Source organism: Arachis stenosperma, chromosome 3 (genome assembly GCF_014773155.1).
Source record: "Arachis stenosperma cultivar V10309 chromosome 3, arast.V10309.gnm1.PFL2, whole genome shotgun sequence".
Lineage (NCBI taxonomy): Eukaryota > Viridiplantae > Streptophyta > Magnoliopsida > Fabales > Fabaceae > Arachis > Arachis stenosperma.
Window position 1 is genome coordinate 170,240,137 of NC_080379.1, and position 15,922 is coordinate 170,256,058.

General features: G+C 32.1%; 1 protein-coding gene across 1 annotated transcript; it reads left to right on the forward strand.

The window, feature by feature from the left end:
- The first annotated feature begins 2,447 nt into the window (after nt 1-2,447).
- On the forward strand, nt 2,448-5,856 carry LOC130969211 (uncharacterized). Its single transcript, XM_057894854.1, has 6 exons — nt 2,448-2,681; nt 2,783-2,919; nt 3,470-3,822; nt 4,147-4,243; nt 4,327-4,608; nt 4,724-5,856. Exons 1-6 carry the CDS (start codon nt 2,546-2,548, stop codon nt 5,711-5,713), a joined length of 1,995 nt encoding a protein of 664 aa, XP_057750837.1. The 5' UTR covers nt 2,448-2,545; the 3' UTR covers nt 5,714-5,856.
- Nucleotides 5,857-15,922: the final 10,066 nt, after the last annotated feature.

Sequence of the window (15,922 nt, forward strand, 5' to 3'; positions counted from 1 at the left end):
TTAAAACTATGGAAGTACACAAATTGGATGGTTCGATTTCTGTACCTCAAATTTTTTAATTTTTTTACCACAAATCGGACGGTCTGATTTGTGTACCTGTCACAAATCGGACGGTCCGATTTTTGTACCTCTATAAATTGGACGGTCCGATTTCTGTACCTCAAATTTTTTAAATTTTTTTACCACAAATCGGACGATCTAATTTCTGTACCTCTAATAAATCAGACTGTCTGATTTCTTCTTTTCTTATTAAACGATTCCACATTTGAGTATAACACCCCAACAATCCACATTTAAAAAAAAACACCACTATCACTACAATATTAAAAATAAAAAATTCCCTTTATTAATGTTATTCTTTTATTAATACCAAATAAAACCTTCTCTTCATATATATACATAAGCCATTGATCCATATATTTCTATCAAATAATATCAAATAATATACTTAGTTTTAGACTCATGGTTTTTAATTGAAAGTAGTTAAACATATCATTTTATATATCATAAAGCTAAAAATAATAATCCTATTTTACATCCCTTCGATTTTATCCATATGTATTATTATTAAATTAATCATTTCTATTAATTTAAATTAATATACCTGTTAAACTTTTTAATAACAATTTTCTCTACAATGTGAACTATTACAAATGTTATTGCCTAATTATTTGTTACAAGGTGGTGTTAGTAGTTTGACAACCAAAAATTTCAAATTCCAGGTTTGAAAATAATAAGAGAAAATTGCAATAAGAGATCTTTTCCCATACAACATGGTTTAAAAAAGAATCTATACATTTTAGATAAATTTTTAGTGATAAGAGGTAAATTTAGCAGCTCCACTAACATACACACAAATTATTATTTTCATTCTTCGTTAGAAAAGAAAAAGAACATGATTGTTTTGTTATAAATTATTATTATTATTATTATTATTATTATTATTATTATTATGTTGTAAAAGATAGTGAAGAGTGAATTCGTTGAATGATGGATTACTTTTTATTTTTTTTTTCAAAAGTTTTTTTTATTGGATAATTGAAGTATAAAAAAGAGTTTAGTTACCAAATTTCTTTTGTAATTGTTAAAAAGTTAAATATAAAAGAATTTTGTAAGAAAAAAGTTTTACTTATTAAAAATATTTGATGTATATAAAAATATATATAAAATACTTATATTTTATAACATAAATAACTTTAGTGAAAGTATTGGATAATAATTTAGTTAACAGAATTGTATTAACAAACATAAAAATCACAATTTTTTCTTTTTTTTTTCAATAGTACGATTTTTCAGAAAATTGTGTTCCCAGTGAAAAAGTCTGTTCGACCCTCTTCTCAACGTTCATTCTCTCTTTGCATCGTCGTGAGTTGTTGGGTCCGTCTTTTCGACCGGTCTATCTCTCTATTTAAGTTCACTTTCTTATTTGGTGGTTAATTTTTTTTGCCGTATGTTAAAGATAAAATAATCATGAAATGATTGATTAATAGCAGCAAGACAACATTGTTCAAGATAATATTTTTTTATGATAAAACATTATGGATTTGTAATTTTCTTTAATTATAAATTTTGAAGTTTAAAATTGTATGTAAAATTTTAATAATAAATTATAGACAATTTATTACGTAAAATTATAAAAATTTGAATTTTATTAATTTTAGAAATAATTAAATTTAAATATTTAAAATTATATATTACATTTTTAATAATTTTATTTAATATTAAATTAAACCAATTAAATCCAGTCAAACCATTAAATTATTGAACTAGTCTATTCATTTATTGGCCTTGCAACCTTTTCAATACCACTATATTTCAATCACCTGCTATCATAGTTGGTCACTCTAAATTTTATGTCCTAATTTAGTTTTATTTCGTTGGATTTTTAAATTCTTTTAAGTTTAGCCTTAAATATTTTATTATTTTTAATTTTGAATCTTTTGTTTTAAACTTTTAATCAATAATTATTATTGAATATTTTATTAGTTAAAACATTTTGATTCCTAATTAATTCTAACAATAATATTACATATTTAAATCTTTTTATAAACATAGTCCAATCAAATTAAATAATAAAATTTAAAATAATACTAATTATAACTGATCTTTATTATGTTAGATAAATCTGATTGGATTTGGTTAACAAAAAAATTTGAATATATAATTATTCAATTATAAAATAATCAATTTAAATTAATCGAATAGTTAGTTCATTTACTTATTTAAATAAGTGATTGACTAACAATAAATCTTTTAAATGAAAATAAAAATATTCTTTAACTTCCAAATTTAAGAATAAAAAATTTAATAAAAACAATCTTTAAAAATAAAAATATTAGCAAAAATCTTTAAAAATAATTAAAAAAAGTTACTATTGTATTTAAATTCTTTTGTAAAGAAATTAAATAATTTCAACCCGAACCGACCCATGTAGAGAGATACACAAGCCGAGCTGAAGTTGGAAGGCTAAGCTCCTGTTCCACCCAAAGTCCCAAACACTATGCAGATAAAATCAACAGCCAAGGCAGCGGCGTCATTCTAACCCATGGCTCCGAAGGCAAAACCCGTCGTCGCTGCTGCGGCGTCTCAGCCTCCTCCTCCCCTGGAAGATCTGTTCACCGCCCTCGACAGGCACATCAACTCCTACTCCTTCGACAATGCCGTCAAACTCGCAGATCAGAGTCCGTTCCGTTTCCACTCTTGTTCAACTTACGCCTCTTTCGTTCTTCCTTTTTGCTTCTGTATTTTCCCTAATCTGTGTTGCTGTTTTGATCATTGGCAGTTTTGGCGGTTGCACCCGCTGATGAAGATGCCCTCCGATGCAAGATCGTGGCGCTCATCAAGGACGACCGCCTCGACCTCGCACTCTCCGCCATTCGATCTTCTCGCACCCATCTCCCTGATTTCAATTTCCTTAAGGTTCCTACTTTTCTGCTTCGTTCCTTATTTCAAGTTTGGCTGAGAGATAGAATTGCTCAAAGATTGTAAGTTCTAGGATGTGTATTTTTTAGTGGGTAAGGTTTGAATTAAGCGAAGACTGGAATTCTGAATTGAAGGATAAAGTGAGATAGGGAGAAAGAAAAAATGAGGGTGCTTATGAACTCTTTTTGGATTGGAATTCTTTTTAGAGCAATGCGATATGGCAAGCAAATATGATATTTTTTGCTGGCACTGCAATAATTTGCACCCGTATTTACAACAATTTTGCACACAAGAACATATAGTTTGCACCTATATTTACGGGTTGCACACATGCACCCACATTTTTTCAGAATTTACACACATGAATTAATAAAATGTATTTGTTAAAGACAATTTAATGTTTGTGTTGGTCAAATGATGGCCAAATATACTAAAAATTGCTAGCCTCCAAGAATATCTCTTCTTTTTATACATTTTTACATGATCTTAATCGAATATGTAAATACTCACATTGAGGATTGTATTTTCCTTTGCTATTTCTAAACAGGCATACTGCTTATACAGACAAAACAAGTTGAATGAAGCTTTGGAGTCTTTGAAAACACAAGAGAGAACAACTGAAACTATGCTTTTGGAAGCTCAGATTTTGTACCGTCTTGGGAAGATGGATGCTTGCCTGGATATCTACCAGAAGCTCCAAAAATCCAACATTGATAACTTAGAAATAAATTGTGTTGCCAGCCTAGTTATGGGCGGGAGGTCATCCGAAGTTCAAGGACTTCTGGATTCACTTCGGGTTAAAGCAACAAGTAGCTTTGAATTGGCATACAATACTGCTTGTTCTTTAATTGAAAGGAAGAAGTACACAGATGCAGAACAACTCCTGTTGTCAGGCCGAAGGTGATATTATCTTTTCTTTTCCCCAGTTAGGTATTTAAAACGACATTGATTATATCTTTATTGAATCCCTTTTGGAGGGCATTGTGCAACAGCAATATTTTCAATTTAGAGTTGCAGTATATACTGAGTAGTCCGTAGCTAGGCATAAGAAATGAAGCACTATGGTTTGATTGTTTTAGTTTTTTCTTTGATCTGATCTTTGTTTTGACGCCTCAGATACTGGTGTTTTGTTTGATAGATTATGACCTATTAACAAAAGCTTATTGACTGGGGAATTATCCAAGAGTAACATATACTTATCTTTGTTAATGTATATTGGATCAGAATTGGTCAAGAGGTCCTGATGGAAGATAACTTGCCTGATGATGAGATAGAAAGTGAATTGGCTCCTCTAGCTGTACAATTGGCCTATGTCCAGCAGGTAAAGAGTGAATGATTTTGCAGTTTTCAAGCATATGTTGCTGTTGAACTAGCCAGGAATATTAATTATTCATTGATAAACAGCTTCTTGGGTGTAAACAAGATGCTATTGAAGCTTATATAGACATCATTAAACGAGATATGGCTGATGAATCATCAATTGCAGTGGCAGTGAACAATCTTGTTTCACTGAGAGGTCCAAAAGATGTTTCTGATAGCCTAAGGAAACTTGATCGGCTCAAAGACAAAGAGGCACAGAACTTTCGGTTAGCTAGTGAACTAGACTTGAAACTTCCAGCAAAAGAAAAGGAAGCAATATATGCAAATAGGGTCCTTTTACTTCTTCATGCCAATAAGATGGACCAGGTCTTTCATCTCTCTGTCTTGTCTTCTCCTCCTTGAATCATCAATTATTAGTATTTAGCTTTAAATCTTTGCAAGGGAGCATACTCTCTACATTATGTACTATCAAAATTTACAGGGCCGAGAACTTGTTTCCAGATTGCCAGACATGTTTCCAGAAAGTGTGATACCTATATTGCTGCAAGCTGCTGTCCTAGTTAGAGAGAACAAAGCTGGAAAGGCGGAGGAATTACTAGCACAGTTTGCTGGGAAGTACCCTGAGAAGTCCAAGGTTGTTCATTTGGCCAGGGCTCAGGTGGCTGCTGCTGCTGGTCACCCACATATTGCAGCTGATTCCTTGGCTAAGATATCAGATATCCAACACATGCCTGCTACTGTTGCCACCCTTGTCTCTTTAAAAGAACGTGCTGGTGACATTGAGGGTGCAGCTGCGGTGCTTGATTCTGCTATCAAATGGTGGTCTAATGCTATGACTGAGGACAATAAGCTTAATATTATAATGCAAGAGGCTGCTTCATTCAAGATCAGGCATGGCAAGGAAGATGATGCTGCTAAACTCTATGAGGAGCTAGTTAAAAGCCAAGGAGGCATAGAAGCACTGGTTGGGCTGGTAACAACAGTTGCACGCACAGATGTCGATAAGGCAGAACTTTATGAAAAGCAACTGAAGGCCTTACCGGGTTTAAAGGGGATCGATGTGGACAGCTTGGAGCGAACTTCTGGAGTGAAACAGGTTGATGGTCCTGCTCATGTTGGGGTCACTGAATCACATGAGGAAGGAAAGAATAAGACAAAAGCTAAGAAAAAGAGAAAGAGAAAACCAAGGTATCCGAAAGGGTTTGACCCGGCAAACCCAGGTCCTCCCCCGGATCCTGAAAGGTGGCTCCCCAGGCGGGAGAGATCAACCTATAGGCCCAAGAGGAAGGACAAAAAAGCCGCTCAAGTGAGAGGCGCTCAGGGTGCTGTAGTCCGAGAAAAGCAGGATGTTGGTTCTTCTTCCAACAACTCTAATCCAAAAGCAAACCTGGCTGCTGCCTCCAAAGGAAGTAGTGGAGCTTCTCAGCAAAGCAAGCCTTCGTCCAAGTCAAGAAAGAAGTCAAGGAATTAACTAGAACTTTAACTAGAATTCGTGTTTTTTTCCTGAATTTTATTTATTTACAATAATGCTACTTTCAATGCCTAAGCTGAGAATATTATTTGGGTTCAGTTTCAAAACCGTCAGTTTTGGTTCAAGCATATCTTCTTTTGGCATATGTCCATGTGCAAGTTAGTCATTCATATTTTGTTGCTTAATTTTGTTGGTATGAGAAATTCTTCAGGTAATTTCAACTCGTTGCAGAGACTATGCTAAGATATTCCCCAAATGATTATTTTAGGATTGAACTTTAAACACTCTGATCAAAATTTAAAATGATTATAGCCGACTTCTACTTTGATAAATCACTTTGGATTTTGTTGCTTAGCTCTTGTGATGATTCCATCTGTATGGTTGTTTTTATTAATGTGGCTTTCAAATGGAGCTTGATGAACTCTTTGCTTAGACTCTTCCAGGTTTACAAACCTTTATATGAATGGCAGGACCAACAATCAGAATTTAAATGTTTTTTTAAGGAGGAAAAAAAAAACTAAAAATTGTATTAGTCTTTTTTTTTTTGGTCTTAACTCTTGAGCATTAGTCTTTATATTAATTAATAAATTGACATTGCTTTAACTTGTATAATACAAGGAAACCGCTATATACGCGTGGAGGTTCCAAATAATTCTATCAGCAATTCAGCTTGTGTGCATATATTTTTCACAGCCTAAATAAGTAGGATAATAAAACAATCACCTTTAGGTTTTTCCCACATCATCATAAGCAAGATAACGAAACAATCACCTCTACACTTTAATAAGTATTTATTTTGTGCATTGCCTCGTCGTTTACGTTGAAATTTAATGAATTTAGATCAATAAGAAAGAGAGTGACAATTTTTTTAAGGCTTATAATGTGTAACAAGCAACAAGAAAACAAGAGGAAAAAAACAGCTCAACAACAAAAGGAAATTACAATTTCCACGAAAAGTAGTATATTACTAAAAAATAAAATAAATGTTGATTTCTAATTTCTATGGCGTTTACAGGTCTTTATCAGTTTATCCTCTTCCCTCGCTCGTGGGATGACATTTAATTTGTCTTAACTTTTATTTATTCATTTATTTAAAATAGGTTTATCTATCTTATACTCTAAAAATATATGTTAAGATTATAAATTAAAATTTTTTTATTGAAAATACAAAAAATCTAAATTTTTTATGTATTTATTTTATATTTATTAAATAAAAAAATCAAATTTTTTACTAATGATAAGTTTATTATGTACTCTTAAAGCACATATTAGTTAAACTAATTAAAACTTGTCTTATTCATGTTGGGTTGTTATTTAAATAATTAATATACTAATCTTATAATCGCTGTGTTACTAGGCTATGCAACCAAAGATGAATTTTCAGTGTTCGTGCTACCCAGCTGATTATCGAATGTGTGTTGACTGTTGACTACTTGGAGCACAAGGATCTTCAAATATTCTCATGTCTGAGACTTTGGTTGCGAGAAAACAATGCTTTTTTATTTCAATTCATTTATATAATTGCTTAACGCGTATCGTCTATGAAACTGTTCAATTATTTAAAGTCAGTTTGAATTAACTTTAAAAAAAATATTTATTTTTTTTATTTTTATAAAAAAATATTCTTTTAATAATAAAAAATATTTTATATTTAAATAGATTTTTTAAAAGGTTTTTAAGTACTAAAAATGTTTTTTATTTTTAATCTTTTTAAAAGTAGGATATTATTAGTTTTTTAAAAAAAAAATAATTTAATCTTTTTAATAAAAATGTATTTTTTAAAAAAGATACATCTAAATAAATTTTAAAAAATTAAATAAAAATATTGTACTTTAAAAAAATATTCTTTATTAAAAAAATCAACTTAAACCAACATTTAATCTACTTAGTTTGTCTGCTGTTTTTCTTCCACGACTATCTAGTTATATGATTTTTTTTTTTTTTAAAAATGTAATTACACTCTCAAAATTGAAGCCAACCAAACCAGTGTTTGAGGAGAAGGTATGGGTCAAAGTATAATATAGACGTACCCCAATACCTCAGAGTTTCACCCAATTTCTTGTTTGCTAGTACCATTTTTTTATGAATTGCATGCCCACTCAACTCTTATCTCTTTTAAGTGTTTGTTTTTGAAAATAAGATAAGAGAATATATTAAAAATAAGATATAAAAAATAAAAATATAAAAATTTTATATTTAAAAAATTTAAAAAATATATAATAATGAAAAATATGTTTACAAAAACTAATAAAATAATAAAAAAAATTTTATTTATATTTTTTGTCAGAATAAATATAAAATATACTAATTTAATATTTTTAAATAAAATATTCTTATTCATATATTTATTAAATATAATTTAATATCTCTATATTTATATCTCTCGTCCCAATAAACAAACTTCCTTAATCTTGACCACGAAGCCATCCTAACCAAGCAGAAAGAATGAACCACGGGTGGTTGAACGTTGAAATCTAAATCTAGAACTTTAGTTTATCATCACATTATTAGTATCACCATGACTTTACTATTATTTTAAGAATGTGTATAAAAAACTTTTAATTAAATAATATTAACTCATTTATTTTGTAAAATTATTATTTTTTAACTCTTATCTTTAGAGGATTTATGATTTTGGATTAAATTTTAAGATTTAAAATTTAATATTTATTATTTATAATTTATTATTAAAAAAATTGGCTAAAATTGACAAAGGAAATTAATTTTTTAATAAAATCTTATTTTAATTAGTGTATTAAAAGACATAAATACTGACATATTTATCTACTCGTGATTTTTCCAATTCAATATATATGTAATGATACAATAATAAATGCATTAGTCAAAATAAAATATTTTAATCTTTTTAATTAGTAATTTTGATAACTAATTTAAGTTGGTGGAATGGACAACTCATTCATTTATTTAAATAAGTATTAGGGGTATGAATCTCGCATGAAGTATGTAGTAATCTATTGATTAATGACTAAGTATAAGTTCAGTAATCAAATTGAATATTATCTAGTAAAAATTATGCTTGGTGTAATAATTGAGATAATCCGCTTTCTAGTTTCTACCGACATTTAAATAAAAAAATATGTATGCACATTTAATTAGATATTCGACTAAAGTGATAATTAGATTTTTGAAGATGTTGATTTTGGATTAATTAGTCTTTAAAGAAAAAAGGTACCAATTAGATCTTCCAAGATAGCAAACAGTGGATATGTATGTTCTTCTGTCAATGAATAGTTATCTACAGTGGTGTATATCTCGTTATTATCATATGAGCAAAAAAATGATGTAGTTTTACACAGTGAAGTATTTATTATCTTTTGAGTTTTTATATATTCTTTATGAGCTACTCTCTATTTATCACAAATTATATCAAAACAAGTAAAGTTTCATTCCAAAAAGTGTTATCTACATGACTATATTTTATAGATAGACATATCAGAATAATTAATAGTACATATAATAAGTATCTCTGTTAAGTTTTAGTTACTGAATTGATAGAAAAATATCATGTGTCTATTGTTTATTATTCTGGAGGACTAAATTAGTATTTTTTTTATTTAAGAACTAATTAATTTAAAGTCAAAATTTTCAAAGACCTAATTATCAGTTTACTCTAAATGTTTTATATATTATTTTTTAGTATATTGATAATGGTAAGATTCAAATTTAAAATTTATATAAATTCATATTAATCATAAATTTAATTTTAATTTATTGTTAATATAAAATAAATTTATACATACATGATATATTTAATTATGTATGCTATATCTGCACAAAAAAATATATTTTATATTAATTATGTGAATTGTTATTTAAATAAAATATTGTTAAAAGGTTGTGTAAAATATTTTAAATTATTAATATATTAAAATTAATTTTTTATTTTATTTCTTAAAGTTATTTTATTTTAAAATAATAAATGATAAATTAATTATTTCAACTAATATTAATAATATAATCAAATAACCTATTAGATGTATCAAATTATCGAATATATATTAAATTAAAATATATAATAAAAATAAAATAAAATAAATTATATATATTTATATATAAATATATAATAATTAATTTATTGATTAATTTTTAGTGGATATATAATATTTAATTTCTGTATAAACATAAGTTTACATTGAAACAGTAAATGTGAGAGTCAAGTATTCTATCTAACAACTATAGTTGCACGTTAGCAGGATAGCAGCCACATAAAAACTAAAGTCATAAAATCCATATTCAACTACATTTATTATTAAAGAATCAAATTTAAATTCGTTATACAGTTACATGTCAAAAAAAGTTATGCACAATTTCTGTTCATATTCTGGTTTAATTTATAAGTAAGTCTAAAATGAGAAAACTCAACATAATTAAACTTATTCGACTTTATGGAAGTCAGATAGAGTGCGATCCTTCCATACTCAAGTCATAATCAATTTTTATTATTTTTCACCTGTTTTTAGAAGAAAAATTTTAACAATTTAAAAAAAAAGGAATAATTATTCACCAATAAAAGTGAAACTACTCCAACAGTAATTATTGGCTCAACAACTATAAATACTATAACACTCTTCAGATATACTTAAGATCCAATTTACTATAAACTTGCTAAAACGCATGCTAACTTAAGTATCGAAATCTCTTACAGGTACCAACCTCTACCTCCTCATAAGGAACTCGGACGGCGGCACTTTGACGCTCGTGGAAGTCGGATGCTGTCCTAAAAGGAGTTTGGACCTCACGTCCAAGCCCAAAAACAACCCAGTTTCAGATAACTCTCGGAACATTAGCGCTGTTGGCGGAGACCTAGAAATCTACACCCCAAGATGGAAAACAATCGGGACGAACACACGGCTTCTGAATCAGAGCCAGAACACCTTGATGAAAACAATGACAACAGAGCTAATGTGATACCTCCCCCTCAAAACAGGACCCTTGAAAATTTCGGAGAGGAAACATCAGGAAACCTCCTTCATGGAAGAGTCAACTTAGAAATACACCATCCAAAAGATGATCAAATCCATCCAGTCAAGCTTATGGGATTAGTTAATGGACACCAAGGTCTGTAGAACAACTCGAATAGGAGATAGAAAGGTAAAGAGAAGCTAAGAAAGATCTGAGAAGAGAAGTCAAGCGACGAAGAGAGTTAGAAGAAAAGCTCTTAAAGCTCGAGACCGACTTTAGAAATTGAAATCGTCGTACAGACCGAGAAGAAACCCCTTTCTACGGAGAAGATCCCTTCATCGAAAAGATCATGCGGGCTAAAGTCCCTAAACTTTAAAAGTCCAGACATGAGCCTCTACGATGGAACAACCGATCCGGGACACCATCTAAGCAACTTCAAAAGTCGGATGTATCTAGCTGACGACTCAGATTCAACTTGTTGCAAAGCTTTTCCAACAACTTTCACTAAGTTGGCAACGAAGTGGTTCAATAATCTATCACCCAAGTCAGTCACATGTTTTGATGATCTCGCAAAAAAACCCTTGCTTGCTTCTCCATCCAAAAGGATAAGGTTAAGAATGCACCAAGCCTCTTATGAGTTAAGCAAGAAGTAGGTAAAATCTTCTGGGACTACACGAAGAGGTTCAACAAAACTTGTTTAGAGATCCAAAATCTACCTACTAAAATAGTGATAATAGGACTAGTCAATGGTCTCAAGGAAGAACCTTTCTCCCAATTAATCTCAAAGCGACACCCGACCTCTTTGAATGAAGTACATGAGCAAGTTGAAAAATACATCAACATGGAAGAGAATACCCGATTACGAGAGCCTGCTCCTAGACCAAACAATCCCTACCAAGCTCGGGAAAAGGAGAAAGAGACAAAGAAAAAGGACGGCTACAACTAAAAAAAAATCCCGAAAGTACCACAACTACACTCCCTTAAGAGTCTCTCTTGTCGATGTATATAGAAAAATCTACCACACTAAGAAACCACCACCTCCTCGTCTAATTAAAAACAAAAAAGGTGGTAGTCGAATAGAATATCGTGGGTATCATAAGCTATATGAGCACTCTACAAATAATTGTTACGATCTAAAAAATGTCATTGAAAAACTAGCTAGAGAAGGTAAATTAGAAAAATACTTACTAAAGGTTTGAGATCACGGGAAAAGAAAGCGAGAAAATGAAGAGGCAAGTGGACGAGATCGGTCAGACCCAACTTTGGACCAGCATATCCACATGATAGCTAGAGGATTCGCGAGAGGCGGAATAACCAAGTCATCTTGAAAAAGACATCTAAAAAAAGTCTATCAAGTCGGGGATGAAAATGAAATTCCTAACTTACCCACCATCTCCTTCTCAAAAGAAGACGCTCAAGGTATAATTTCGGGACATGATGAACTAGCTATATTCATAATGATACTTGGCAATGCCTACCTCCATAAGACTTTGGTGGATCAGAAAAGTTCAGCCGACATCTTATTCAAACCTGCCTTCGAAAAATTGGGTCTCGAAGAAAAAGAACTGAAAGTGTATTTCGACACACTCTTTGGGTTGGGAGACACTCCCATCCGATCTCTTTGCTTCATTTCATTATACACTACCTTTGGAAAAGGAACGAGATCTCGAACCTTGAGCATTGATTATATAGTGATCGATGTAGCTTCAGCATACAATGCTTTAACAGGTCGTACAACTTTAAACCGACTTGGAGCCGTTGTATCCACCCCACATTTTTGTATGAAATTTCCAACTTCTGAGGGAATAGCCACAGTAATGAGAGATCATAAATTAGCAAGGAAGTGCTACAATGAAAGTTGAAACCTACGAGAAAGTACAAAGGAAAAAGAAGTAAACACAATTGAGCTCGGAGGTGTCTGAATAAAAAAAGAGCTGAGACCACAACCCAAAGGAAGGATAGAGCAAGTACAGATCGGAAACCATGCTGAAAAACCCACAAATATTGAAGCCAACTTAAATAAAGAGTTAAAAGTTGATCTAGTTTAACTCCTCCAAAATAACTCTAATCTCTTTGCTTGGAAGGCTTCTGACATGTCAAGGATAGATCCCGGCCTCATGAATTACAAACTTGCCGTTTACCCTTGATCCCAACCTGTGCAACAAAGACGACAAAAGCTCGGACCTGAGAGAACACAAGTCGTTGAAGAGCAGGTCCAGACCTTGTTGGTTGGCTAATGTCGTGCTAGTGAAGAAACAAAATGGAAAATGGAGAATGTGTGTCGACTACACTAACCTTAATAAAGCCTGCCCAAAAGATCCATACCACTCCCTAGCATTGATATGCTGGTAGACTCATCTCCGGGATATAGGTATCTTTCCTTTATGGATGCCTATTCGGCATACAACCAAATTCTGATATACAAGTCGGACCAGGAAAAAAAATCATTTATAACTCTAAGGGCTAACTATTGTTATGTAGTAATGCCATTTGGGTTAAAAAATACTAGAGCTACTTACCAAAGGCTAATGAATAAAGTGTTCTCATCCCGCCTTGGAAAGCTGATGGAAGTATACATGGACAACATGCTCGTTAAGACCAGGGAAGAAGTTAATATCCTTTCCGACCTCTCACAAGTATTCAACACGATAAGAGAACACATGATGAGACTAAATCACACAAAATGCATCTTTGCAGTAAAAATTGAAAAATTCTTAGGCTTCATGATCACACAAAGAGGCATCGAAGCTAACCCAAAAAAGTGTAAAGCAGTCCGACTTGCTTAAAAGAAGTCCAACAATTAAATGGCAGGCTGGCGACATTATCCAGATTCTTGGCAGGGTTGACATTGAAATCCTTACATCTATTCTCATTACTTAAGAAATGATGTCAATTTGAATGGACTTAGAAATGCGAAAAGGCCTTTCAATACTTCAAAAGTTTTCTAAGCTAGCCACCCATCCTTACCCAACCTAAAGAAGGAGAAGAGCTCGTACTATACCAAGCAGTTGCCGACAAAGCCTGTAACCTCCGCCCTCATACGAGAAGATGAAGTTGGACAACAACTAATCTACTTCACTAGTAAAGTCTTACAAGGGGCAGAAATAAACTATCAAAAGATTGAGAGGTTCGCTTACGTCTTAATTCTGGCATCTAGAAGACCCCGACCTTACTTTCATGCCCACACCATCAAGGTCCGAACTAACCAACCTATGAAGCATATCCTTCAAAAGACGGACATAGTGATGCGAATTTTTTACAACCTACACTTACTAACCGGCAAGTGCACCGGGTCGTACCAAGTAATACCTTACGTGAGTAAGGATCGATCCCACGAGGATTGATAGATCAAGCAACAATAGCGTTTGATAGGATTAATTAGGCAAGCAAAAAAATGGTTTTGAGTTATTCAAAGAGCATTAAACAGTACTTTAAGAATTTCAGAAAGCAAGCAGCAATGAGTTGGGAATAAAATATTTGAGAAAGCAGTTAAGGTTTCAGAGTTATCTAATTTCCGGATTAACTTTTATTACTAATTAATTTAATCATGCAAGATTTAATTTCATGGCAAACTATATGTGAATATGCCCTAATTCCTTAGACCTTCCTAGTCTCATCTAAAATTCATCAACTATCAATTCCTTGGTCAATTAACTCCAATTAGAGGGTGATGATCAATTTCTAGTTTATATGCCAAAAGAATACTAATTATCCAAAAATAAAGGGATTATATGTCACGTATCCCGTTAAATACAAACAATTAGAAATTTAGTATAATATATTTTCAAGCTATTGTTCAATTAAAGAGCTTTTCCAAGTTTTACAAGAACTCAATTAGAACATGGGTCATACTTCCGTTCCATCCATATTCATAAAATTAAAGAACGAAAACAATTATTGAAATATAAATCAAGACATGAATTAAATTAAAAAGATCAAACGAATCAATCCATGAAAATAGCCAGAGCTCCTAACCTTAACAATGGAGGATTAGTTGCTCATGGTTCAGCGAAGAAAAACAAGGATTCTAGTAAAAATAATCTCTGCCCTTATCTAAATGTACAGAGTTCCTATTTATTACTAATCCTAATAGGTTTAAAATCTCAAATTAAAAATAATATCTTTTCCTAAAAGATAAGATTTGAATTTAAATTCGAATTAATTAACAGATCTTCAGTTGATGGGTAGGGACCACTTGCTTTGTCCATTCTGCAGCTTTTAATCTGTGTTTTCTGGGCTGGAAACTGGGTTAAACCAGCCCAAAAATCTACGCCAGCAATTTCTGTATTTTTGCATATCGCGTATGTGACGCGTCCGCGTCGTCCACGCGCTCGCGTCATTTGTGCAGATTCTAGCCCACGCGTTCGCGTTATTGCAATTTCTCCATTCTGCGCGGTCGCGTGAGCCATGCGACCGCGTCGGTCTTCGTTGGTCATCTCTTTGGTTTCTTCTTCTTCTCTGTAGAAACTTCATCAAATCCATCCGAATGCTACCTAAAATAAATAAAATTGCACAAAATTCAAAATAGCATCCATAGTGGCTAAAATATAATTAATTATTAATTAAACTCAACAAATTAGATGCAAATTCACTAGGAAAAGATAGACAAGATGCTCACGCATCACATAGCACGACAGATACTGCAATCAGCAATAGAGTTGTCTGGGTTTGACCTAAAATATGAAACTTGGACGACAATTAAGTCTCAATATCTTGCCGACTTCCAAATACACAAGAGGAAACAATGGAAGCCCTTTGAGTTGGAACTTATATGTGGATGGATCCTCTAACAAAGTAGGAAGTAGCGCAGGAATCATCTTAAAAAACAAAGAAGGGACTCGAATAGAGCTCTCCCTGAAATTTGAGTTCCCAGCCTTTAACAATCAAGTCGAGTATAAAGTCGTGATTGCTGGTTTAAAACTCGCCAAAGAAGTCAGAGCCAAAAAAACTCACAGTGTTTAGTGATTCCCAATAGTAACTTCTCAAATTAATGGAGATTATCAGGCAAAAGATCCCAACATGAAGATGTATCTAGAGAAGACATTGGAATAACTCAGACAATTTTCAGAAACAAAAGTCCGACACATATCTTGTGAAATTAACATCCGAGCTGACGCCCTCTCTAAATTGGCGAGCACTAAGCCAAGGGGAGATAACAAAAGCCTTATCTAAGAGACCCTCTAGGAACCATCAGTAATAAGGGAATACACAAGCTCGAAAAAAGGAAGGTCAGATACATTAACATTCTCCATCTTAAACCTAGGCTGGATGACTCTAATTATCGAA

Coding starts and splice junctions, on each gene's coding strand:
- LOC130969211 (XM_057894854.1), top strand. CDS start 2,546: ATGGCTCCGAAGGCAAAACCCGTCGTCGCTGCTGCGGCGTCTCAGCCT. Junction 2,682..2,782: donor CGTCAAACTCGCAGATCAGA/GTCCGTTCCGTT, acceptor GATCATTGGCAG/TTTTGGCGGTTGCACCCGCT. Junction 2,920..3,469: donor CTGATTTCAATTTCCTTAAG/GTTCCTACTTTT, acceptor ATTTCTAAACAG/GCATACTGCTTATACAGACA.